Raw genomic sequence first — 27760 nt, 5'->3', positions numbered from 1 at the left:
TTTTCCCCTGCAAATCCTGCCTAACAGGCTAAGTAGGATCCCTTGTACCAGAAGGGTTTTCAAACTTCTCCAGAAGAGTGACCAAGTCTCTGCTCTGCCATATTAGAGCAGCTTGGAAAGCTGAAGTCAGCTTGGCAACGCTCCAGGTCAACATGAAGGATTTAAACCAAAGAGCTGAGCTCTATGTGTACAGCCCCCTATACTGGGTGTAGCAATCAATCACATGGCAGGTCACTCCAGACCCAGGCTTTACAGCTTGAAAGACAACTCTAGCTACAGAAAACACAGATGCAGCTGGGCAGGTTTTTGCTCTGGCTGCTATGAGAAAGCCATTCCCAGAGCTGTTCACTGTCTCCACCTCAGGAAAGTGCTCTCTCACCACACTGCTATTACTCATGCGAAGCCTCTGTGTTTGTGCACTACCAGAAACCAAAGCCAAAGAAAGTTTTTCCTATAAAACCAAGCACAATTTCCATTCGTAAATTAGGCTCCAGTAACAATATAACACACTAGTCCATCACCTAACTTCTCATGAGTGCTTTTGCCAGTGAAGAGGATACAAAGCTAGGAAAAATACAGGGTGGCTACTAATCAGGCTTAGCTATCCAAGGATTTAGCTTAGAGTGATTCTGGAAAACATGCATAGTGAACTGAAAAACAGTATGGAAACAGAAACTGTCTGGGCACAGAAGAGCCACAGGACTTTCTTCCTTAGAAGAACTATCAAATTGTACCTTATTTCATAGATAGCTGCTCTTTTTTGCAAACCTGGCAATGCCTCAGTTCTGTGTTTCTAGACAATACTTCTTTCATGAAAAAGAATGCTATTTTGAGAATTTGTTCATCCTCATGCTTTAGTAACATGGAAATATTCACAATTGATACAGGCACAGGGAAGGAGACTCTGGAGATCCCAAAGCATTTGAAGCAGTTGAAGCATTTGAGCAGAAACACTTCAAAGCAAATAGTTGATCTGGTATGTGTGCATTATCTATATCCAGTTTAATTCTACAAAATTAGTGTGCGGAGATTCATTTATAAGCAAGGATTAGTTTCAGGCAAGACCAACCAGGACAGAAACTAGAAGCAAGTGACCTTGCTAAACACTCCTCAAAAGCTTTATAAAGCACTGATTGTTCACAGCCTTTAGCAAACAGTTCATGTATCAGGTGACTCAATAGCTTTCAGCATAGTGCCTTCAATCCAAGCAGCAAATAATACAGTGGGTTAACACCTTTTATGGTAGTATCAAACATTTTGGTTTTTTCCATGGTTAGCCATACTAGTGGGCCAATGAGAATTTAACAATAATCGCTTCACACACACTGCAGCTCTCAACCACTTAAAAAAAGATGTGCTCAGTATAAGAGGGCATCCAATGCTTCAGAAAATCTGTAGAATCAGTTCTTTTTACAGCCATTTCTTAAAAGGTAGTCATAATCCCAGCATCTCTGAATACTTAACAGAAGAAAAAGCTTATCTACAGCAATTTAATTTCCTCCTACTTTCCTGTTTCAGTGGCAGGTACTTTTTAAATACTTCACACAGCTTTTAGCATTGTTTAGTTCTCAGCACATTTTAACCTCACATGCCTTTTTGACAGGTTTGTTACTAGGAGGGCCCTTCCACACGCAGTGGAATCTTCTCCCTGCTGACATGCTTTCTGTAAAACCACTCTGCTGCCATTTCACAAAGATGTTTAGAAACCACAACTCTAAAAAAAGTTATCAGGGCTGGGAAGGGAGACAGCAGAGACCATAAGAAGCATCTTCTTTCATGTATTTGGTCTAAGGTGTACCACCAACAGGATGCTGGTTGACCAACTACTGTTTTTAATTCAACTGGCTGCACTGAAGAACCTTTTAGGTTGCATCTTGAGCTATTTGTTTACAAAACATCTCAAAGAGACATAGGACAAAGTCCAGTGAAGATCCAACTGAATTTCAGTAAGAGTATGAGAGACACTGGGCTTTTGACAACTCCCTCGAGCCCATTTCAGAACAGCAATGTAAGGGTGAAATAACTGAGTCCTGTCCCTGCCTCCATTGGCACCAACATGGCACACACCTGGTTATGCAGCAAGCCACTTCCAGATTAAAGACAGCAGACATTTTTGGCTGAGTTATCATACAATCAGGGCAATGATCAGGTACAAGGCAGGCAGCAGCAGCAATGCTTCCCCCCACACAGAAGCAGGCAGCCAAGGTGAAGCTTCAGCCAGGGAAATACAGGCTGCCACAGAGAGGGACAGACCTATACTTTCTGTCATCTATTGCAATGTCCTCACTGCAGAAACTCCAACTGCAGTCACAGTTCAAGTCAGGTCAGCTCACTCATTCAACTGCCTTGGCTGGGAAGGAGCTTGGCTTGAGCAGGTAGTGGCAGCATGTGAACCCCTCTCCCCTTCCACACAGCACATGAAATTGTATCCTGTAAGGCTATGAAAACAAATGAACTCACTGCATGTGTTAAATAAAATACCATCTCAATACCATATGGCACTTCTAACTGGATTTCCTTCAGAAACAGAATCCTTCTCTCTACCCCTCCCTCAAGCACAGCTTCAGATCTTGAAATCTTGATAATTAATTCCTACCGTAAATCAAATATAATTCCAGTATTCTTGATACAAGAACTATTTTATTTTGGTCATGACCTTAATCACAAAACATGTTTCATAAATATTAGAAAGAAAAAAGCCTTACCATTTTCTATCACAATAAAGAAGTCAACATAAACTATCCAACTCAATAATAAAGAGACACAATAATGCCTCCTCCAACACTGCCAGTCCTCTATCAAAAAAGAAAAGAGATTACCTGGGAGATATGGTTGATGGAGGACTCCATCCTTCGTAGCTGGGATGCTTGGATGTCCAGCAGTTGTAATACATTGTTGGCCAGTGCATTGATCTGATAAGCAACACTGGCTAGAGACTGAGTTGTGTAGGCTTTGGTCTCTTCTAATGCTTTCCTTTTATCTGGAGCCTGTAAAGCAAAACAACAAGACATCTGCTTTAGGCCAGGAAGAGGATGGGAAAAAAGAACAGGAACAAAAAATACAACCTGTATTTGGAAGAATCTGTAATCAAGAAGATCTGCTGAGCAGCCAAAGTACTTGAACTGCATGAGATTTTAAAAAAATCTCAATCATACAGAGGCAAGAAAGTATTTGAAAAATATTTAACAATAATAAATTTAGATGCTGAGAAACAATTCATTCAGTAGGAAAAACAGCACTACCATGATTTATTTTCTAAAGCCTGTACAATCCCTCATTTCTCAAAAAGCTTCCAAATGCCCTGAATGACCACTGAAATGCTCCTTCTGCCATTTCTTATGAGGTCATGCAGCCTGGGCTAATTAAGACAGAAATATATTTTCCCACAGTTGAGTGCCCCCTATTCCAGATGCCATCTACAAAGCCCACCTTCTAGCTATGCTGGCTACTACTCCAACAGACCAGGAGAAGGGTAAGTAGAGCATCAGGATGGCACAGAGGCCTCCTGCGTACAGGAGTACTTGTGAAATTATCCCTCCTCACACAAAAGCTAAATAAATTTTCCTTGACAGCTGAGAAAGTTCATCACTGATTGAGAAGACACACATATTGAGATATTAGAAGGGAATATACACTTTCCCCTGAAGGGCAAAAATATAGGGAAAGGGTAACCTTCCCACTGAAATCACACTTCTTAAGGTAAAGTCCTCAATCTGTCCTTAGGGATGGCTCCCAAGCCAGAAGGCAGGTTACTGCCCAAGATACGGAACTGCTTACATGACTTGACTTGCATGGCCCAAGAAGTCCTTCCTCTTTGACAGGATGGGAGATACCAACACCACCTCTACCATGAAAACACACAGACAGAACCCCTTTTGAAGTACTCCCTGTATCACACCTTAGGAGATGGCAGTGGAGGCCATGTATTTTATCTGTTACCCAACTTGCAAACTGCAGCTATCCAGAATTTCCTTCCACTTGCAAGAGAGATGCACTGCATAAGGAAGAGTTTGTGGTACACAGCGACTCAGTGGTAGTTTCTTCCCAATTTCATGGATTTGTGGAACAAACAGTAGACCTCAGCAACCAATAGAAAAACTCCATACTAATAGCCCCTTCTAATTTTATTGCTGATTTCTTTGAATAACACTCTACACGCATTGTATGCAAGAGTTACAATATTAAGCACAAAGCAAAGAAACAAAGACACTCCGTTAGCATTCAACTGAGCCCTATGTTTTCCAGTTTGTTTTTTAAATCCTGTCTCTTATTTTTAAGAAGAAAACCAGAAGGCAAGCTGTTCATATACATTATAAAAGTTACATCATTACCTAAATACTGCAACATGTTATACTATGTTACATTTTGCTCATATATTTTTTAAACACCCGTGAGACCCCCCCCCCAATCCAGGAATTTTGTTCATATTCATGACTAACATTCCTAGCAATGTTTGACACTTCTAAGTGACACCTGACACTTGGTTAATGCCATCTTTCAAATGGAATTCATATACAGATGTCTTCTAAAATGTGAAGCAGCAGGAATGGTTCAATGTAATCTGCTGCCAAAAGGCATAACAGATATTGCATGTACTAAATCCAGACTACATAAAACACCATATTTTAGTATTTCCCTTTCATCTAAAAAAAGTATTGACACTTCTAGCTGTCAGGAAAAAATAATAAAAGTCACTTTGCTTCTTCAGAAAATATAACCTGCAAAACAACTACTAAAGGTTCAAGAAACAAACTTCTGAAAGCTGGCTTTACAAAGAGGCATTTTAAACTTCAATTCACAACTAGTAGTAACTTTAAAAATATTGTCCTACTGAACTATAGCCTAAAGAAAACAACTGGTAATTCATACTTGAACTTCTGCCACTGTGGAAAATGGGAAAAATGCAGGTAGCAGATCAGCAGTGTCTGAAAAAAAGATTTAATGAACCAGACACAACCAATAAAGCAGCAGTCAACATTAGTGTAACTTCATATAAACTCAAGTGCAGATCTGCAGCCTTTACTCAAGCAGTTTTCTAATTACAAAGTTTCAATTAAATACTATTAGGCTAAACACTAAGAGGTGATAAAATCACACTACTCCATTGCTGAGTTGTGTCAAAGAACAAAACTTCAGTGTATAACAAGTTTCTTTTCATCTGTAAAGATTTGTTGATTAAATGTGTTGCACTCGTTTGCCTAAGCACCAAACGTTTTAGTTATTTGCTCAAATTAATACTTTGGCAGTAGGATTAAATGAACATAGTTGAGATGTGGAATGCATTTCATGTCCTGTAAGAACTAGATTAGGAACATTTTTATTTTCAAGACTTGCAGATAATTCAGGCAATTTCAGTTTGCAGATTAACAGTTTAGATTAGAACTACCTTCACTGTCTTTTGCATTATTTTAATGTGAACTGCTGGCATCCAAAAGATATAAACTAAAAGCTTCACAGACAGCAAAGGCAGGAGGGAGAAGGCAAGAACTGTGTGACAGAAACAGGAGGGAGCATAGAGTTCCAATGTGCTTCAACTGTTACTTTCACATCTCTTTTTAGACAAAAACTAAAAGCAGACTAGAAGACAGCACAGCACACGTGTTTACATTCAATGTAATACATAAGCACTAGTTAACTACTCAATTTTGAGACAACACAATACAAAGATTGTCACCTAACTTATTTCTAATGGTTCAGAATTACTTTGCAATCTAGTATTAAAAGCTTCAAAGAGATTGTTTTTTCACCAGCAGTCCTTGATATAAACAAAAATCTGATCCCCTGTAGTAGCAAAATGGGTATTCTTTACAGAACATCATAGCTTTTGAAGTTCCCCTCCTGTAAGCTCCCACCTGTATCCCCAGTTCACCATTACCAGCCATGTGACCATGACAAAATTGTTGTTTGAAACTGCTTTCACATAACTAGATTTAATACTAAAAAAATTTTAAAATAAAGCCTTTCATGTAATTTAATGGTGTACATAAAGAGAGAGTTAAAACTGCATGGCACTCCACAATGCATACCATGTATTTCTGTCAAATGCAACTTGTATTATAAAGCTTCCTTGAAGAGTTTATATAAATACTATTGTAAAGTCAAAACTGGTTCTGCAGCCAAGGAATTGACACAATAAAAACAGAGTAGAAGCTTAATTACTGAGTCTTCAGTTCTTTGACATGTCAAGGTCAAATGATGAGGAACCTGTCCATTCACCCTACAGCTCATCTTTACAAGTCACATCTTCCCCTCTCCAAACTGCCACCCACACAGGCACACCCCCACAACACTGTGTGTGCATTGTTCAAACCATCTGCCCTCCCATCTCTCTCTCTCAGCTAATTCCCACCATGTGCCAGTTCATACAGCACACAACTGCATGTACAGGCTCCCTCCACAAATCTCATCAGCTCACACTGCAAATCATCTTCAGAAGTCAAACTTTGCCCTGCAAACACACAAGTCCATACCCCTGCTGTCCAATCTCTCTTCTCCCTCTTTTAATTTCAGTTACATTCACTGTACTTGATCCTCCCTGTAAGGTAAATTCCCCATGAGAACAACTGGTTCCATTTGACAAAGGTCAGAAAGCAGCTTATCAGATCACACCAAAGCTGGCTGGCCTAGCAAAAGCAAATCAAAATGCCTCCTTAGTATGTGGCATGGGTTGCTCCACATTTTTCATCTTCAAGCTGTTGGAATATGTGCAAATTCAAGCACAGAAAACCTCATCCAGTATAAACTACTAACAGAGAACTGTCCTAAAGCAGCCCAATAATCAGTAAGTTAAACAGAGCTCTAAAATATTAAGTGCTCAATAGCTGTTTAGATGCTTGAAGTTGTGTTGCTGGGCTTGATCACTCTCAGCAGTCAAACTACAGGAACAGCTTTACACTCAGTTCTATTTGCCTTTGCTGTCACTACTTATGCACCTTTAAAATGCAACACTGCAGTACATTTTCGTTTGCTTCACAAGCAAATACAAGAAAATTGTTTAGTTTTACCCTTTGGCCTTTTTGAGAAAGAATTCCACCTATAATCAGTTAATTGAAGATAAAATTAGGATTACACAATCAGTTGCCACAGGAATTCAGCAATCGGTATCATGCATCACAGAATGCAACTATGCAAAGTCATCAACACATCCATTAGTATTCTCTTTTGTTCATCTCATCATGTATCTGTCTTGGTATTTACAGAATGCTTTCTGATAAAGATAACAAGCACTACAGAGGATGTTTCCAAGTCCTGCTTTCTTCACTAAGGTCTTGCCATTTTAGCTCAGAGATCCGTATCAAATCACCCAGTCAAAATTTTTATCTTATGGGCTTATGTTAACTACAACCTACAGCACCTAATTTTTCAAGTCAATAGGAAATACAGAATGGTGAAGATGTACATTCTGGAAGTGGCTTGAAGACTCCTAGACATCAGTACTTTAACCTGCCTGAGAAATACCTGGGAACACTTCAAAGTGAGAGGAATTGATTTCCGAGTGTGGTTTCCACACTCGGAAAACAGGAGCACACCTCCCTAAAGCAAGGGCTTGTTACATTATGTGGAACTTCAGAGATATGAGTCTGAAGTTACTGCTTCACTGATCTAATAAGGTTTTAACAAATCATAGCTGGTCTTGAGGGTTTGTTACTTCTAATTGCAAAAAGCTTGGACATCTCTAAACTACTCCCAATATATGTTCTTAGACCAAGTATTTCACATCCAAATATGCAATATTAAATATAAATACACCATATACACTACATTAGATTTTGGCTCAGGAGCTAAATGTCATTTATATTGAATATCATGTCCCTAGATCACTGTAAAAAGACTGAGAAGCTACATACTGAAATAAGTAGGTACCCCACAGATACAGGTTCTCCCTTATCTGTTTTTCATAGAGCTTGTCAGACTGATTTGCAAACACACTGCATCATGGTAGACTTTTTGGCTGTTACTGATGGCTATTACATCAAGAGTATAGGTTATAAATTAAAGAAGAGAGACACACTGGGAAGTCACAGCAGCAAGTGCCATAAGTTTCTATATTCCGAAGAACTTTCAGGAGCCAACTACCTATCTGGAAGCCATCCAAGAAGATCTACACAGACTGTGGTTATTAGTAGCAGATACTCAGCAGGGAGCATTCAGGGTTTTTATCACCACAGATACAGCCTTAAGGGATATATGATATTACATTCCAAAGTGGCATGGGAAACTAAGGTTTCAAAATTTATGAAAGAGGTTGCTTACATGACATATGCCATGCAAGTAAAAATAAGAGTATCAATCAGGTGTGTCAACTGTCTCCTGCAACAGGTTTACAGTACTTGTGCCATTCAGTAATTCCACTGAAGAAATTCTCTCTGCAATACATTAGACTAGGCAATACTTCAAGGGGATGTGCTGAGTGCATCCAAATACCCACAGAGTTGTATCTGGCCTGTAATTCATCTGTCTACAAGTTGGACTGTTCTTCACTGATCAGCACCCCAATTCCCCCATAGGAAAGTGAAGCCATCATAAGAGTTAGCTCAGAAGCTCAAACTCAACCCTTGTCCAACGTACTAGGACAGGAGAACCCTCCCACAGCACCACAGACAAGGCTGTACAGAGTTACCAGTACACTTCATCTACTGCCTTTCTTCAACTTAAACAGATCACTATCCATATTCTTGTTACTGGAATCACTTGCTCTGCCATTCATATCGTTATTATCATCAGTAAAAACAACTCCGGGAAATTTAAAAAGCAAGCATTTATGTGGGGACAAAGAACAGGAAGGGACTTAGTCCAAGTACAGCCTGTTAAAATGACAGGACCAACCCAGCCTCTATACGAAGCAGTACTAAAGCCAAAAAGCAACAGACATTCCAGACCACTGGCAAATCTCAACTAAAATTCTGTATTACAAAGATTAGTACTAAAGTTCATACATTACAAAAATGTTCAAGGTTTTACTGAAGTGATTTTTATCATAACTTGTCATTTTGTTGTAGTTTTCTACCATTCTTGAATCTGTGTAATTTGTGCAATAAAAGCTCAAGATTTTCATTACCCCATAGCCTGCAAGCTATTAATAGCAACATATTGCAGTCACTGAACATGCCCACCTCCTGTCCAAGGCCTCTCCAGGGGGCTGGCAGTCAATCCTTCACTGACAGTGGGAACAACAAGAAACGGAACAGACTATTCAGCACACTTCTCTCTTAGTGAGATACAGTGTCAAATGAAAATATCAAAGGTCTCCACCATTTAAGTAACTAATTGTTCCAGGAGTATGGAAAAATCTGAAATCTAGGTAGAGGTACAGAAGGATGCCTAACCATTAAGAGCAAGACACCCAAGACACCTCTCACTATGGAAACCCCAAAACTAAAACCAGCATGGTTAAAATTCTTCCAAGTTCATTCAGTAAACAGTAATTCTTTGCATCTACTAAGGCAGAAATCCTCAATAAACACAACAAAGCTAGCATCTACCACAACTCCAGGGAATTTCCTTCCAGCGTCTAAGACAAAAAAAACCCCACTGGTATGAAATAATACCATGTCTGTTGAATTTCTCCAGATAAGATGCAGTAACTCAGCTAAACAAAACACAGAGAAACTGGAAGAACTTGATATCTCTTCTCCCCAGGTAAAGACATTGCACAATAAACCTGGCATTCATTCAAGGCCAGAAGATGAGATGATCATCACCACCACTACACCACAATCCACAAACAAGATTTCAGTCTGTTTCTTTTTAGAAGCCCTATCTTGACAAAAAACGTTGACTAGTCAGCTTCTTTATCTCAAGGGTCAAGACACACACCAAATTATTGTTTTACAAACACATACAGCAGCATAACCAGCAGTGCCTGTAATTCCCAAACTCTGTTTCAGACAAGCCCTTCCCCCAAATCCTGTATGCACGAGACAATCAGCTAGAAGCAAATCCTTCATTTCCATCAATAATATTCCCCTGACCAGTTCTGAATAGCCTTGATAGCAAATTAGCATTTCTATGGGCTGAAACCAAATTTAGTCAATCTCACTGTGTCTTTGCTGATTTTCTTTTACCTGAAAAGAAAGTTGGTTTGCATTCTGTTGATTAACCGTAAATAGAAGAGACTCAGTTTTTAAAATGATCCTCTTTTTTGTGGAAGGTAGAGAGAGAGAAGCTTCTTTATTAAGGGGAAAAGTTAATTCTTATGTAAAGTTTAAAGGACATACATATATCATATATATATATATATATATACACACATACACACTTAAACAATAAGTAAATTTTAAAAACAACAACAGAGGAATTCCATTTTAATCCAGGCTGCAAACATTATAGCAATAAATAAATCTCTCCAGTAGGAATGTGATTTATAAAGCAATGCAGACTGACAGATGGAGCTTGGGAAGGTACATGCCAGCTGCTCTGTTAGAAGCATTTTCTGCCCAATGCAACAAACAAGGTTCATGTTGGCTCTGGGCTAAGCTACTCCCCTTATTAAAAACTTATATATATAATTTATATACAATATATTAAAATACTGTTGAAAATGTAATTTTCAGTTCTTCTGCCAAATCAAATCAAAGAGATGCCTCAGTAAATATGCTGGCACAATACATTGTTACTGTCAGTTGTCACAGTCTGTCTATACAACCATAAGGGCATGCCACACTGAACTCAAGTGACAGAAGCAGACATGCCCATGTGTCATTTTCACACAACCCTTGTACACTCAATTAGTAAGGCTTCAAAGCTGCACACACATCAAGGGTAAGAAATTTGGTCCAAGTCTCACATTCTCTGTTTTACATGATTTAGACAGTATAAGCTTCAGTACAGAAATCACATATTTCATTCCTGTAAAGCACTGCCCAATTAGCACATACAGTTGCTTCAAAACTACACCTTGAACTTTCTTGCAGTGTCTGATTTGTTTTATGACATCAAACACAATTTTCTTCAGAGCTGACATAAAGCAGGCTCTGACATCAGAGATATCAGCCAGAGCTCCAGAGTGTTTGATTCATCATCTCTAGAAGTATTTAAATGATGTGCAGATGTGGTTTACTAATGGACTCAGCAATGCTGGGTTAATGACTGGACTTGATGGCCCTAAAGGCCTTCTCCAATCTAAATAACTCTGATTCTGTGATTCTAATGCCACCCTTGGACTGTCAGAAAAAGAAATCCTTGGCAGAAAGAAATCCTTCCATAGCAGTCTTCTTCCTTCAACACTAACAAAGCTACACAAGGCTTTGGAGTGTGAGATTATTTTGGTACACCAGACAGCAGACAATAGCGAATTAGAGAACTTACAGAAAAACAGAATGTCTCTCAAATATAGATTTTATAATAGAACTTGAAATTAAAATGTCTGTTTACTTTCTCTGATGGCATCCATCCTCAAATATTAAGTCATCTAGTAAGACATGCTCCTTGATAAGTCAGAGACTTATTTTACATTCTTTTTTTTTTTTTGTTGCTGAGAATAAGAAGGAAACACTTTAGTGTTTACTAGTTACTTCAATATCCTCTCTCTGATATAGTGGCAGCAACATAGAACCCAACTCAAGTTTCTCCAAATGGAGAGGAAAATCAGAACTTTGATAGACTTTAATGTCATGCAAGCCTTTGAAACCAGACAGCTCAGAGTGACCTGCTTTGGGGCAAAGCTTCTCAGTTCACTCCATGTGAAAAAGTTTAATTACATTCATAACAACACTTCCTCCTATGGATTTTGTTTACCTCTTCAGTTTACTCTCAAGGACCGGTGACTGCTGACATGAAGTTTTTTATTTCTGTTTTGACAAATCAAACTGAGCGTCTAAACCCAGAATACAGCAAATCTTTATCTGAAGACAAGGAACATGATAAAATTTGATTACTTCAGAGGTAAGCTTCAAAGACTACCTTATTTTTTCCCCAATGCTTACTCTCTAAGCAGGCCTGGAATTATACTAGATAGCATTAAGCAAGCAAGGTTAAAACAATGAAATTCAGCATAAATGATCAAATTACAGTCTCATCTAAGCATGTCCTAGTATCACAGATTATTATAAAGATGTTCCAGTATTCTAAGGGTGGCTATGAAAAAGATGGAATCTCCCTTTTTACAAGTCACTCCTGGGGAGATTCCAATTAGACACAACAGGAAAAGTTTTCACAATGAGAACAACCAGTCAGTCACTGAAATGATCTTGTCAGGGAAGTGGTGGAATCCTCAACACTGGACATCTTTACTATTCAACTGGACAGGGTGCTGGGCCATCCTGTCTAGATGATGCTTTCTTTTGCCCAAGAAAAGTTGGACCAGATGATTATTAAGGTCTCCTTCTAACCTGGTATTCTATTTTATGTCAACAGTGCTCTGAACCCATACAACAGCATAACCTCAACATCTGTGTGCAAAACAAACACACTGAGCATCAGCATCCACTAATGGATTGGTCCAGAAACAAGGAGGCTCAAAGGAGGCTCTGCACTGCAACAGGTTCTTTCCCATGTCAGAGATGCTGCAGGACAGCAAAGCAGTGAGGGAAATGGGAAAAATAGAGCACAGAAAGTCATTAGCAGGCCTGTCCAGCTCCAGGGAGAATCTCAAGGCAACAAACTGTAGAGCCAAGAGTTACACCGGCCTTCAGACAATCAACAAATTTCTGGATTGCACGTGTTCCTAATTCAGGAACAGTTCTCATGTTTAAGAGAGTCACTTTAGACACACAGCTGCTGCCCAGATTTTACAGTTCAGCCAGTTCCCAAACATCACATTATTTTTAAAACAAAGAGAACAATGGCCATTATAGGATCAAATTCTCTACTCATGCTTTGTATCACTACACTGCTATTTAGTGTCTTGAAAATGAATATACTCAGTCCAGCAGAAAATCATCATATATCTCACTATACTTAGCAACGTACTTAGACCACAAACTAGTGGATTCCCACAATTTTGTAGTAGCTTATTTCTCAGCACAAGGCATACTCTCACAGAGCATACAGGCTATATAGCGATCTCATGGCAATAAAGTAATGGACTGCAATACAAGGAATGATTGTTTTCATAAGAACTTGCATGTAATTGATAAAAATCAACCTAGTTTCTGTTTCTATCTGATCACATGAACAGCAAATACTGCTCAGACTTTGACGTTCTCCTGCACCTGACTGTATGATTTTTATTTGATAGTGGCTGCAAGCACGCTACATCCAGCTTCTGTTTGCATAATTATTTATATTATGTTAAAATTGTATCCTATGGTTAGCAACAACATTCCAAAGCCTTACACACACAAGCTCACTTACATACAGGGTTATTTAAATTGCAACAAGTAGAAATTTATCTCCTCTAAAAACCACACATAACAGAGCAAAACAGATGGCTCAGAAGAACAGAGGAGAGGGAGTAGGAATGGCAAGTCAATTTGGCAAGTAATTTCTTTCCCCACCAAAAAGTGAACAGAATAAATAACCAGAACTAAATAAATATGGTAATCTCCACATCCAGCAATAGGTAAAAATTAACTTACAGAAACCAACAGAACAAAGCAAGCAGAATCTTTAATAGGAAATACAGCATCAAGTTCAGAAGTGAGGGAATGGCTTGGCTTTTCTAAATAAAGTCCTTGGTGAGACAGTTGCTGTGCTGTTGGCTAGTACAGCAGTAGCTCAAGTGAGTAGCTTTCCCTAGAAATACAGCTGCAATGCCTTTTGCAGACACAATTACAGGGAAGTTTTCTAATCAGTGTTGAAGTTGCACTGATGTTTTTAAGATGCACCTTCACATTATTTTAAAGACTGCTTCCTCTTCGTGTACAATGTAAAGGGCAGATTTAAGCATATGCAGGAGGTGCAGATGGAGCAGTTGTGCTCTCATCATACAGATGACAGCAGAGCTGCATTTCCATGCAACCAGCTGCATAAGAACAGTCATATCCACATCATTCTCTGTCTCCCCCCGCAGCAAAAACAAAACCTGAACTATTCTATTTCAGCACTTGGGCCATCAGGACACCTTGCTATCTCCTCTGTAATCAGCTTGAGTGGCTTTATTACAGCTGCAGAGGAGCTGTGCTCAGAGAAACAGTCCCCCAACAACAGGAACACATCACCACAGTTGTGTATCCACCCATACCCACACTGCCACTACCTCTGCATCTGTACACCCTGGAGGAAGCTGAGCTAAAACACAGCGGAGGCCACGGGAGGACATGAACAGCAGTGGAGCAGCATGTGGGATGGTGGAGCTGTCATTTCCTAATGCTTCAAAGCTTGGGATGGCCTCTCTACACTGCAAGAGGCAGAAGTAGTATCCAAGAAAATTTTATGCCCATTAAGTCCACTTACTATCAGAGATAAGATTCTCACTATGATGTGAGCATCTGCAAGTAAGCCCAGGACTGAAACAATTACATTTCATAAGCTCTGCTCAAAACTCTATTTTAAAAAAGCAAGAAGTGTCTGTGTCAGTAATGAAAAAAAAAAAAAGCAGCTGTACTCTAAAAACATGCTCTTGGTTTTGCTGAAGAATACACAGTATTTACATGTAAATGAAATCCTGCATGAATAGGGGGACAGAGAAGAAAAAACTTTTTATACAAAACCAGCCTAAACACTAAAAATATGTCCAAAGCAGAACTGGAGACTGGTCTTTTTACCACCTCCCCACCAGCTCTTGGGTTAGGGGACTGCTTTTCGGCTTCCTGCCTTGTTATTTTTCAAAGGAAACTGGATAGAACAAAAAACCAAACAGACCAACAATAAGCATGTTTTCTGTTCAACAACTACATAAATTGATTTTGCTATTCACAAAAATAATTTTCTTATCATCATGGATGGCCACATTTTTGCACCTATTATACTTAAATGATGATGCATTTTTCTTAACTTTCACAATGGTTCCTTGCATTTAATCATTTTCTGAAGAGGCAAGAAGCTTAAATGAGCTTTGCTCATTATTTATGTTCTCTATTTGCCTAACTCCTGCACAACTGCTCCATTAAACACCTCTTCCCCTCCAAGGCCAATTTTAAAAAGCCTCCTGCTTTATGAGACTGACAAGTATGACTCACAGTATTCCCCACATTCATTCCCTCAGGCCTCGTGGGATGTTATGCAGCCAGCAAAAGTACCTGTTCCAGTTCATACTCCCCCACACCTACTGCTGCTGCAGTAAGCTCTTACAGCTATCTGGGGGAAAAGTAAAGCTATTTCTCTGCTGCAGGCAGGAAACAAATAGTAACAATATTTGCTTTTCATATTGTCCTTCTCAGCACCACAGTTAGCAAGAGAGAGTGGCTAAACACATTGAAGGCAGCTACACACTCTCTTCCCCATTCTTCCTGTGCTCTCATTCCCATCAGAAATTTGGCAGTTTCTCAAGACCCTCAAACTGCTTTTCAGTAATCCTTCAAACCATTCCAGTTTTCTATCAGCAAGGCAGAAAGTTATTCAACATAGATTATCTACTCCTAAAGTTCCTTCCATGCCCAAGGTACACATTTAAATACTCTACACATATGACATTCAGGACCAAAACCAGCAACTTCTCTCTCCAGCAGAGAAGCAAAAATCAACAGGTATCATACCCCTGCATACTTGGCTTCTATCCCCAGTAAACAAGCTTCTCTCATAATTACATAATACCTCCCTCAAAATACCCTACAAAACACCTCCCTCGGTCTCTGAACAGTCAATATTCATTCACAGCAGAGAACTGAGAAGAGCTGATTTTACAGCTTGTGTTCATGGACAGTAGGTTTTCAAAGAGGGAATGTGTGCTAAAAAGCTTTCCACTGGCTGTTATCATTCTCCAGTGGTTAAAGGACAGACCGAGAAAGAAGAATGAAATACACATTTAGAAATGACAGCCACTACTGAAGAGATGCAAGATTTCTTAAAAAATAAGCTGCATTGTACGAGCCGAAGTTTCAAATACATCTATGGCAAAAATTTCTTTAACGTTCAAAGTTAAAGACACCTTAGAAATTAGATTAAAAATCTCTTGCCATTTAAGACAAATCCCAGGACTACTGCAGCAACCACATCATTTCAGTGCTGGAAGAACATATGGTGCTGCAGCAGGAAACACACCCACGGTATTTGAAGAGAGCCCTTGTAGAGCCAAGCACTTCCAAACCAGACACATATTTTATCTAACACAGCTAAAGCCCGGAGTTTGCATCATGGAAACAACAGCTCCTCCCAGAGATTTAAAAATCCTGCAAGTCAGACAGCAAAGCAAAAGCTGAACAATCCCCAGCCAGGTGTCAGAGATCTTGCCAACATAAGTGCATTGATCCCGTATCTTGTTACCATATCTCTACTTGTTAGTCTGATATGCTCTGGACCTTGACTGAAGCACCATCCAAGCCACCTGCCATGAGGCTTCCCAGTGGAAACCCTGGAGGTTATAACCATATTTTATAAAACCCTTTAAGGATTAGGTCCAGCTCTGCTTTGTGGACACATGCATGTTAAGAGAACGCCATTCCTCCCGACACTTTCACTTTCCTTCACTGCTACGAGAACCAAAGCCCTCCAAGCAGAGGAGGTTTATTATGCCCATTTTACTCCTTAGTCTCAAAAGAGGAACAAAAGAACCAGTTTCCTGGAGAAGACAGGTTTCTCATAAAGGAAAGGCCTGGCTGCATATAAATATAAGAATTTTATTAATACTGAGAATCATGTCAGTCCCATTTCACACTGTCTTCCCAGCTGCTTTCCATTTCCTCTGTACCCTGGTCTTCATGGCTTCCTCACGTAGTTAGAGACTACTGCAAAGATAAGGCTTTAGTCTCAACTCTGTGCCAACAAAGATAATTTTAAAAAGAAACATCTATGTATGTCTTCAGTAGCTGCAGGTTTCAAATTACTAGCAAACCTAAGCTAGTAGAAACTGTTTGCCGGAAAGGCGTAATGAAAAATAGCTGCATAATGTAAATTGCAAAGGAATAAAATATGCAGTTAAATATTAGAGATTAATTAAAAGAAATAGACAAGGGAGAATAGGTTTTCTGATCTGAAATGAGACAAAGTCAGCAACATGAAAGTGAGACAAAAGGTCTAATAAGTAATCTGCAGCAAGCAGAAGACTTGAGCAGGGAGAGAGAAATCAGCAAATTGACATTCAGATCGCAGCCTAGGAGAAGCACATGGAAAGAGAGAAACATCACTAGTAATATTTAGTGACATAAGAGCAATTAGCATTACAAGGTACATGAAAAGACAAGCCATGGCATGGCATTCTGCAGCTACTTAGATGTTCATGCAGTAATCTGATGCACCTGCCTGGATACCTTGTTCTTCTCTTGCCTATTTGTTTTATGCTGATGTTTTCTTATCATAAGCTCCAGAAAATGCAGAACTATTGCATGAGGACCACAGCTCAAGTATTAACTTGTAGCACACCTGCTACAACAAAGTTAAATAAGATGCACAGCTGACAATGATTGCTGAAGGACAAATACTACTTGGCAGATTTGCTGACCCCAAAGTGCAAGAAGATCAGAAAATGAAAGTGAAGATACGCATCTGGTAAAAGATTATTCAAGGCAAAAAAAAAAGCCACAAAAATCCCCACACTTGCCTGATAAGGCATCACTTATAAAAAGTATTATCATGTGAAACACCTGTGTGAAAGTAGCCAGTAGAGTCTACACTTTAATTCTTTTCCAGGAATTGTTATGCTTTGAGTGGTAAACAAACTTTTTTTTTTTCTTGGAACTATTTATAACTTTAAGACCACCCAGTAGGAACATTACTTTCAACTCTAAGGATGCCAAACCAACATTTGTTTTAGTAAGACTCCTCTGTGTGAGTTCTGAGAGGTTTTCCTACTCTTAACAAAAGAAGGAACAGTACCACATTTTACTCGTATTTGTCTTTGAGGTTACAATAAAGTTACGACACAGATGCAGAGTTCTTTAATTGCGCATCACTACAGTATCACAGCTTTCTTGTACATGCAGCAGTGTACTTGCACTTTAACTTCTGCTGTATAAAGACTATACAGAACTGATTATTTTGGGCTCAGAGATGGAGGGATAACACTATCACAAATTTATCTGCTATCTTAACATAAGAAACACAAGAAAGGTGCAATCTCACTGCAGAAGATACAACCTTTTACTGTTCTTTCAGAAGATTCCACAACGTCAGAAGATACATCATGGTACACATCATCTGTGGAGGTTATGAAGAGACTTTATCATAGGGGAGGCTCAAACTAAGGGAAGTTTTGATTTTCAGATAATTTTTCAGTTTGCCCAACCCCAGCACACACTAAACATATTTGATCTGGAGCCATTGACAAGAATATTATTAAATATAAAGTCTCCTTTTAAGCAGTCTTTTTCAATGCTAAACTGACCTGCTCAGTCAGCAGGTTACTTACCAATTCCAACTCACGTTAATACAAACTGCTGAATTTTACAAGTTGCACCAGAAAATGCTATACTCATGTTTCACTCCAAGTTGAAATTCTCACGCAGGATTCCCCACCCGTCATTTTCTTCTCACCTATCAGCATCATAGTAACAAATATATGTTCTGCAAAGGAAGCATGCATGGCTCCTGTTAGCAGCATTAAGGGCTTGCATAAGTAATGAGCAACACTATTTGTACAGTCTCAAGAAAAGGTGGCATCTACACTCTTATTAATTAACCTAAGGAAAGTAACACACTCCCTCTAAAATCAGGAGGAATGTTTTCCTCTGCTGCATAAAAAACTGATTCTTTAAAGAGCCTACCTGTTAGAAGTGCTGCATCTTCTATTTCAATACCTGGCACTAAGCTGATGAAACCCTTGACTGAGCCTACCTCCAGCACCATCAGGACACACTGACAGGCTGGGGGTGCAGGAGGAAAGGCACATGCAGTACCATCTTGCTCAGAGCTGTGTTCTGGAGTACACCGAGACCTATTCTCCACAGCGCCCTGGTCTTGGCTCTCAAGGGCTCTCTGCAAGTTTTGAAGTGCAAAGGGATATTTCTGCAACCACAGCAGACATCACGTGTCTGTGGCCACTGCCTCACCAGCAAGGTTAGGAAAATGGAGGAACCAGACTGAGGCATGGTATCTACCATTTCAAATTCCACAGTCACTTCCCTTCACATAGGGGTGGAGGGAGGTGAGGATCCCTCTGACCAAGCCCACCCGCCTCTGTCACCAGTGCTTAGATTTGGGATTGGGGTGGAAGGAACAGCATCAAAGGAAGACCACTCTAGGGAACACAGATGCTAAAGAGAGCAAGAATGTTCAGGTAATTATGAACAAGCCTGGACACTGAGTAAGCGGTGTCCCACAAGCAATTTCCTACTGTGTAACAATAAAAACCACACTACGCTCCTTTGGACTGAAAGTCACTAAATATGGACTGAACACAGGCAGAGAGAGCAAGATATCCCCTTATCCCTCAAGGCTGTCTTACTATGCCAGGACTGACACTTTGTCCACACAGCTGCCACCCCACCATTCTGTAACTAAGCAAGATTTCAGTCACCCAAAATGTCAAGCACAGACTGCTTTCACTAATGAGAAATAGAGCGGCATCTTCTCGTGCCTCTGCCAAGACCCACCAACACGCAGACAAACAGTACTGTGAGCCTTATGTAACTCCTGAGGTTGGCAAAGTAAAAAATTAGAATCTCAAGGTTCTTATGAGAGGTAATATGTTAAATTCTTAAAAAGTATTGCTGCTAATGAGTTCAATGATGGTTTCAGGTGCATATTTTCCCAAAAGACTCGTTACACTGCCTCTGTGTTTCTGTGCATACCCACTTTTTGCTGTGTTGCAGTTTAACAGAGGCAGTCTGGAAAGGGGTGGGGTGACAGGGGGAACAGCACTGGAAGTCCACACAATCAGGTTCTGTTCCCAAATCTGACAATATGTCCCTATATGACCTTCCATGAGCCAGTTACAAATTTCATGCCTCCACTTATGCTTTTATAAAATGAAGACACTTCAAAATGCTAGACAAATATACTTTGCATCAGGGAAGTTGCATCAGTTCTTTTGTTTCAGAGTTCAGGTTTTTTTTTTTCTGTTAAACTTAGATTAGATACCAACAGGAACTTTGCCCTCAGAAGTACAACACTTCCTACTCATATTTAGCCTGCTCCTGTACTCTTACCTTCATCCTCCACTTTATGAGACTTTCCCAACACCTATTTTCTCTCTACCGGGAGCGCTACTTACTGCAACAACCTCCCAGAGAACCAGGGGGAAGTATTAGATTGTTGCCCCATTTAATCATACTTCTTTCTTCTTTCCAACAATTCCAGAGGACTGTGCACAGCAAGAGCAGCACGGGGAGCAAGGATCACACTCAGCACACACTGACCCCAGACATCCTGCAAGCTTCTTCCTTCCAACAATGCACAAACAGAAGGGGGTGGAGAGCACTTCCCTTGTGGAAGAAACAATATGCACCTGTAAAAGCTTATCCCAATCCACTTTACTGCCCCTGATTAAGGTAGCACTTATGAAGAATGGAGCAGGAATAGGAGACAACATCTTGCTGGCTTCTTAAGGCAAATATACAAAAATTCATTGAAACATTTCAAATTTGGAAAAGCTCATCTCTTATCATCTACCCCCTCTGGACACAAATTAGACATACAACACCCTAGGGTTCATTTTCTTTAAATTCCGTGGAATCACTTGCTGATTCAGTGAAGTTGGGCTACAGTCTTATTGCTGTCTATGAGTTAAAGCTTTATTTTCCAAAACACAAAGACACTTGCATAGGCATAGAAGAACTACACAGGGCACAGAAGAGCTATAATCCTAACCCACCAGCATGGACCTATATTATTATTCTTAAAAAAACCCTCAAACCACACACAAAATAGCCAGTGCCTTTTACACTGCTGGCAAACATCTGCTTAAACAATCTTAAAAAGAACATTATTTCAAAGTATAATGCAACACCTTTTTTTAAATAATATTATTTAAACCTACAAAGCATAATAGATTACACATTTGTATTTTATCTCATTGTTCTATAATTTTGTACTATATCTGGTGTTACAGAAAGTGAACTTAATTGCTTTTTTGTTATATGTTCAAAATCTAGCAATAAAACTCGCAAAAGAAAAAAATTACTATATTTACTTTTAATACAAACTAATTAACCTAGGAACATAAAAGCATACAAGTTCTAACAGCACATAAAGGATTTGTATTAGTGACAATTTAAGAAGTTTATCCTTTTAGAGCAGCTCATTTCCTGAATTAGACATTCTGAGTGAACTTCTTTGTACTGAACTAAGTTAAGCCACTTTCCATGTGCCAGGCAATGAAATCAAGTGTCTGACCAGCTACCAATGTTTAAAGAAAATCCACAAAAAAAGGTTCATTAGTGTTGGAAATGAAATATCTACAGTAGAGAAGTGTAGAACATCCAACTTATCAAGTAAAAATAGCTCCTCTATGCATCTTGGAAGATAACACAAATATTTATGAAACTTTCTGTATGCAACACTTCTGCTTAATGCCACACATTCACTTTTCCACCAACTGGAAAGATACTTTAATTTTTTTGCAATAGCAGTTAAAACCGAAATCTGTCCGTGCTTTTGTCTGTTTTACCCAAAATAGCTTGTTAATTCACCGTTCAGTTTCCACATACCAGTCAGAAGCTACAGAAGGAAGTAACATGACAGAAAAACACACATTTAGGCAACACAGCATTTACTTCCTTAAAAGGTCTCTCAATTTATTTTTCTAAAGCTGCTAAATCTACCCACTTGAGACTATCAAGATGAGAATTTATACAAGGAGTGCAAGCTGTTTGTTTAGAGATTCTCATAGTCATTTTAAAATTATATTTGAGCTTAAAAACAAAAATTAAAAATGGATCTTCACAAGTGGTCTAGAAGCTTGAGACTGACAAAAACTACTTATATCTGCATATGCATAAACAAGGTTATAAGGAACACTTGATTTAGACAGGAGAGTTGTAAGTAGTGTTTTGTAGCACAGAGGCCTCTCTGGGATACACCAGTCAACTGAAATTCTTCAAAAGGAAGTCATCAGTGCAGTAACACTGCACAAGCTGATTTCCTGTGTCATTCTAATGCTTCACAAGCTAGTTACTGTAAATAAGTTCCTTAAAACATCAAAATAACTCAATACAGCTAGAAAAATGACTAGTGGCTCTCTATGGAAGTTCATATTTTTCAGCTGAAGAATCATAACTAGAACTGCAAATGCTTCAACTCCTAGTTATTTCTGTATTAAGTAGTACTGATCAAGTTAATACTGTCTAGGACACTGATGAAACTCCTCACTAGCATTATCAGCTGTGTACTACAGGTTTTCAGATAGCCTTTTGGTTACAAGCACACCAAAAGAGCTAGTCCAGAACATACCTGAAGGCAAAAGGATTTGGGGAAGACACCAGCTATGAAAACTTCTATTTTGAAAATAGTTTTCTAAATTAATAGATCTATATATATATAAAAATATTCCAGAAGGCAAAAATATGCCTTAAAAATTTAAGGTTCAAAACCTGCTCTTAAAACTCTTTGGAGTTTAAGCCTCCGACCTAAAACAGGAATTTCAATTTCTACCTGCTTGTTATTGAAGCTTCCAGCCAGAAATATCACAAATTTTAAATACTGTCAGAGATTAAACACACTAACGTACTTATAATGCCCTTTTCCTTCTATTCAAAGCCAAAACCACCACCAAAACATCACAATGTTCATCAGTTACTATTTCTATATTTGGTTTTATTTTTTCTGTCTCCCTTTTTCTCCCATCCCCCTTAAGACTGCCACTATACTGTATTTTCTTTTTAGCACTGCAGGTCTTCCTTAGAAGCTTATTTGCTCTGCTTCTCCTGAATTCTTTCCTCTTTCTAACAAATAAACTTCCTAGATAACTAGAATACACATGATCTGGAGGGCAAACTGCTTTACCAGACGGCATTCTGATATAGTCACAGTGTGCCTCAGCAAGAAACTGCTTCCTGCTTTTCTGAGCACAGCAATTTTCAACTTGAGATTCCCAAATGCTGTCATCTTTCCTAAATGCTCCAGTAAAAGGATACTTGCTCTCCACACAGCTACATTCACCATCAGGGAGGTAAGTTCCAGACAGGTGAGTGTTTCCCCCATTTGTCGCTCTTTTTTTTTTTTTTTCCACCCTGAGGAATCTCAAGAGACATTGAATACAAGTTTTCCTTAAGAAATCAGCACGGCTGAAATTTTACCAGAATTATTCTCAGCTTAAGAAAGACAAAACAAAATTTCTGTATTTTCAAATAAATACATATATATAGCTTGAATATAGCAATATCAGTGGCAAGAAATTACTTTCCTGCTTAAGTCAGCAAAGAATATAAACCATAACACAGAGAACATCATTCATTGTCCTATTTCAATCACAATAAATTGTTAGTGCCAGCACTCAGAACAGTCTGACAAACCTGTTTCACCTCAGTGGCACAACTCAGAGTGGGTAACAGCACACAGTAATGTTTACCACTATAGAGCACTTCACTTTTTCCACAGAAAAAAAGAAACCACTCCAAATTCAAAGTGGCTGAACTGAACCAGCTACATACAACCAGATAAGAAATGGAGCTACTAGTGAAGTATTTCAACATTCACTTCATGGCCAGGTTCTTTATTCTGGTCTGTCTTTTTTATAAAATGCTCAATCACATTAAACACATAGATTTTGTATTATATGTTTGTTAAGCCTCTTCCTTTCCTTTTCTCCCTTCCCATCCCACAATACTCCTACACCCAAATCTCATAACCCAGTGCCCTGTGTCATACTGCCTAATCCAGCAGTATCCACCACATGCACTGGCAGTATAATCTGTTCAGTAGTCCAACTGGACAGCAGATGGTTTTGCAGCAAGTGCTGATTAAAAAACCCACCTCCATCAAACACTTAAAAAAATACATAATTTTATCAATACATTTTTACTAAGCAAATGTACAATACATGTAAAATACAAGTGGGGTATATACATTTTCCAAAGCTACTGTACAAGACTGCATTAGACTTTTAGAATTCCGGCTTCCTTCCTTCTTTTATCTTTGTACACAGCTGTACAAAGATAAAAGAGACCCCATCAATCCCACATCTAGCTGACCTTGATACCTGAGGTGAAAATGAGCTACCAAATTAAAAAAAAAAATTAAAAAAAGAAAAAAAGAGGAAAAGGAAAAGCCACCCCAAATGACCGGATGGGAATTTGCTCAAGTGTTGTGTTTATTTGGTTTGCTTGATGAAAGTAAGAAAAGACAAATTTTATGACTGTGAAGAAAACTATGTAGCTGAAGATTCTCTGCACCTTTCTGACATAGGGAAAAGTCAGGAGCAAGACACGTCAAAACTTGTGCTGCAATTACCATACTCATGTATTTGTCATATTTCCCATGAGTAAAACCAAATGAACCTCGCCTCTTAGAAGCATTTATATCAGCAGCTTTCTCTGGGTGGAGCAAACAACTCGGAAGCATAAATAGACATTAACTCATACTACCTCATATACCAAAAAAAAAAAAAAAAAAAAAACTTGAAAATATGGCTTGTTAGAGCAGTTTTAATTAAAAGATCTCATTAAAAAAAAATCACTTTGTATTATTAAAGATGTGCTTCCATATTTGCTGCTCCGTAACTAAAAACAGTAAGACAGCTTACCAGCAATAATGGATACCAAAGATGTTAGTAACCTGTATTAAATACTTATCACAGGTAATCTAGTATTACATTCAACAAGTTCACTCTACAAGCTGTCTAGTAAATAAAGTTTATTTGCCTTTCCCCTTCAAATTTTTTACAGAAAAAAAAAAGCTGAGTTTCAGCATCTCTGGATGGTTCTGCATCCAGATCAGTATGACTAAAGACTGAGACTTAGAGTCACGTGATGTAAATCCTGAAAAAAATAATAATAGGAAATTGTGCTTAAAGTAGCTTCAGAAAATCAGACTTAAAAGAAGTCCAAGAAGCATTGGCAATCTATGGGATGGAAAAAAAACCCCACCGCCGGTGGAGAAACGCTGGAACCAAAGGAGCCTCTTCCCGCACGAGAGACTCGGTCTGCAATCCCTGTTGTAGGTGCTAGAGCCGGGCGGGCTGCGAGAGGCACAGATTGCCATTTTGAAACACCGCCTCACGCCCGCACGGCGCTGCCAGCCCACGGGCAGCCGCCTGCCCCCGCACGCCGCTCACGGCAGCGCTGCGGCCCCGCAGCACCGCGCCCGCCTCGGCCCCGCCGGGACCCGCACGCCCAGGAGGAGCCGGCGCGGACCCCCGAGCCCGTGATGTCACCCGCGCGGGGCCCCTCCGCTCCCCGCGGAGCGCGGCGCGGGGCCGCCCGGCACCCGCGCCCCACGTGCGGCGCACCCGCCCCGGCCACCGCCGCCGCCCCGAGGCCCGTCCGCGGGCCCCGCAGGGAGCCCCGCCGCCGGGAAGCCGGGGGGAAACCCGGGATACCGGGTCGGAGCCGGCCGCACGGAAGGGCTCGGGGGCCTTCGCGCCTCGGTCACCCCCACCCCTGGGAGGTCTCCGGGATGTGACTCATGATAATAAATACAGGGGGGGAAGGAAAAAAAAGGAAAAAAAAAAATAAAAAAGACACACCCTCGGAGCCGGACTGACATAATAACCCCCTCCCTTCCCCTCTGGAGCGGGGGAAGGGAAGCCTGGCCGTTCAGCTGGGAAAGTTGAAAGAAAAGGCAAAGCCGAGGGACCGGCCGCGGGGCGGGAGCCGCGGCGAGGGCAGCCAGGCGCCGCTGCCCCTCGGGCGGCTCCGGCCCCGCCGCCGCACGGAGAGCCGAGCCCCGCCGCCGGCCCCCGGTGCGCTGCCCCGCCGCCCTTACCTGGATGTAGTTGTTTTCGCAGTAGTCGGCGACTCGAGTGAGGTTCTGGTAGCTCTCGAGCAGAGCCCGCTTGCCAGAAGGGATTTCCTCCTCTAGCAACATCTGCAACTCTGCCATTTTCCACCCCTCCGCATCGCTTCCTCTTGCATTAAAGAGACAGCGACAGCGCCGGGCTCGCAACCCGCCTGGTATTGTGGGATTCCTCCTCGCCTCGCTTTCGTGAACGCTCGCTTTCCCCACCCATCCTTCCCCCTCCGAGGGGAGGGGAAAAAAAAAGAAAAAAAAAAAAAAACCAAACCAAGAAAAAAGAGGAAAAGCCCGCCCTCGCTGTGCGAAGGCAGCCGGGAGTTGTAGGCAGGGCCGGTCGCATGCGCGGGGCGGCCGCCGCTCGTGGGCACCGCCCGCGGGCCGGAGGGACATGGTGGGGCCCGGAGTGCTCCGGCCTGGCTGGCTGCTGGGCTGCCCTGCTCCCCCGGCTGCTGGGCTGCCCTGCTCCCCCGGCTCCTGTCCTCGTCTCCCCCAGAGACGAGGGGAGACAGTGATGTACATCCCCCGCCTCGCTCAGAAAAGCCCCAGCCCCACAGTGCTGCCCAGAGGCAGCGGTTCTGCAGGAGAGGCTGAAAGGGTCTGGGAGGGAAGCACTGCTCTGGTTATCTGGCCATCTGGCAGCTAAAAATATGGAAGATCGCAGAATCAATTAGGTTGGAAAAGGTCTCTGAGTTCATCGAGTCCAACCCATGACTGAGCACCACCATGTCAACTAGACCACAGCCCGAAATGTAATGTCCAGGGTTTCCTTAAATACCTCCAGGGACAGTGACTCCACTACCTCCCTGGACAGGCCATTCCAAAGATAACAGAAGACTGGTAAGATGTTAGAATGATCATGGTTTGGGGCAACTAGTCCTTTCAAGGGAGTTACCCCCTGAGGGGGAGGGAGAAATACTGAATCCAAGTTACGCAGATTTTAGTCAGGGCCTGCCCAGTATAACTACTAACAGTGATTTCCTGAATTTAGGTTCTTAAGAAGAGCTTAAATATTTGGCTGAGATAAATACAGTATTCCTGCCACTCATTTACCTCAGTTGTTAATCATTGTTCAAGGCCTCATCTGGCTGTCAGCAAAAGTATGGAAGACAAAAGTCCAGTGATAACTTAGTACAATCTTTTTTGCATGTCTTTTTTGTAAGCCAAATCCTGATTCTGCAATCGTGCCAGGAGAGAAGCCAGTAGCAGCAGGTGACTGCTCTGCTGAGATGTCCATGCCTGCTCCTGCAATGAGTAACAGGCCCAGAAAAAGCCATTTCCAAGGTTCCACTGTTCTTGCCATGTGTTGTGTGTCCGCAGTCACAAACACAAACACAGTTAGTCCTTGTGTTTTTTAATGGTTGTCCTAGAGAAATGCACACAGTGGTAAAAAGTCAGCATGTTTCAGAAAAATGCAGTCTCAAGCTCACATTATAGTAAGAGGAGACTGCCTCATTTCTGCAAAATCATGTGACATTCTACATGTTCTCTGTAGTCTGTCTCCTGTGTGAACCACTGTTCTGGTCAGGATGCTTTGGTGTATTTATTGCTCTCTCTAAATCAAGGGTAAAAAATAGCTCTCCCTTCACCTCTGTGGTCAGCAAAGTCCAGTATCTCAGCCCAGAACTGTAGAAGCAAGGATGAAAGGTAAGGACCCTGGAAAGGACCAGCAGGACTGGGAAACTCTTTGCAACTGGAGTTACAAAATACACTCCTGTCTGGGAACAGACAGGCAGGTACCAAGAAAAGTATTTGAGAGCTCTTTGAGGAGCAGAAGGAGCTGGTACACTTGCAGCACTTGCTGTGGGATAGAAATGCATCTACATTGCTCTCTTCTGATGGTTAATTTACTTGGCAGCTTAGCAAAATTGTTTCCAAAGGGGTTTTAATAGCTCTCTTT

General features: G+C 40.6%; 1 protein-coding gene across 15 annotated transcripts in view; it reads right to left on the bottom strand.

The window, feature by feature from the left end:
* Window positions 1-26046, bottom strand: part of ABI1 (abl interactor 1) — a 76406-nt gene extending 50360 nt beyond the window's left edge. For all 15 annotated transcript variants that reach the window (XM_021543053.4, XM_021543047.3, XM_085565202.1 and 12 more), the window contains exons 1-2: window positions 25834-26046; window positions 2820-2987 (exon numbers count right to left, since the gene is read on the bottom strand). In XM_021543053.4, coding sequence (XP_021398728.1) covers window positions 2820-2987; window positions 25834-25950 — 285 coding nt within the window. In that variant the 5' untranslated portion in view covers window positions 25951-26046. The remainder of the gene's footprint in view (window positions 1-2819; window positions 2988-25833) is intronic.
* Window positions 26047-27760: the final 1714 nt, after the last annotated feature.

This window comes from Lonchura striata, chromosome 2 (genome assembly GCF_050655825.1).
Source record: "Lonchura striata isolate lonStrDom1 chromosome 2, ASM5065582v1, whole genome shotgun sequence".
NCBI lineage: Eukaryota > Metazoa > Chordata > Aves > Passeriformes > Estrildidae > Lonchura > Lonchura striata.
This window is presented reverse-complemented; position numbering and strand designations above follow the sequence as displayed.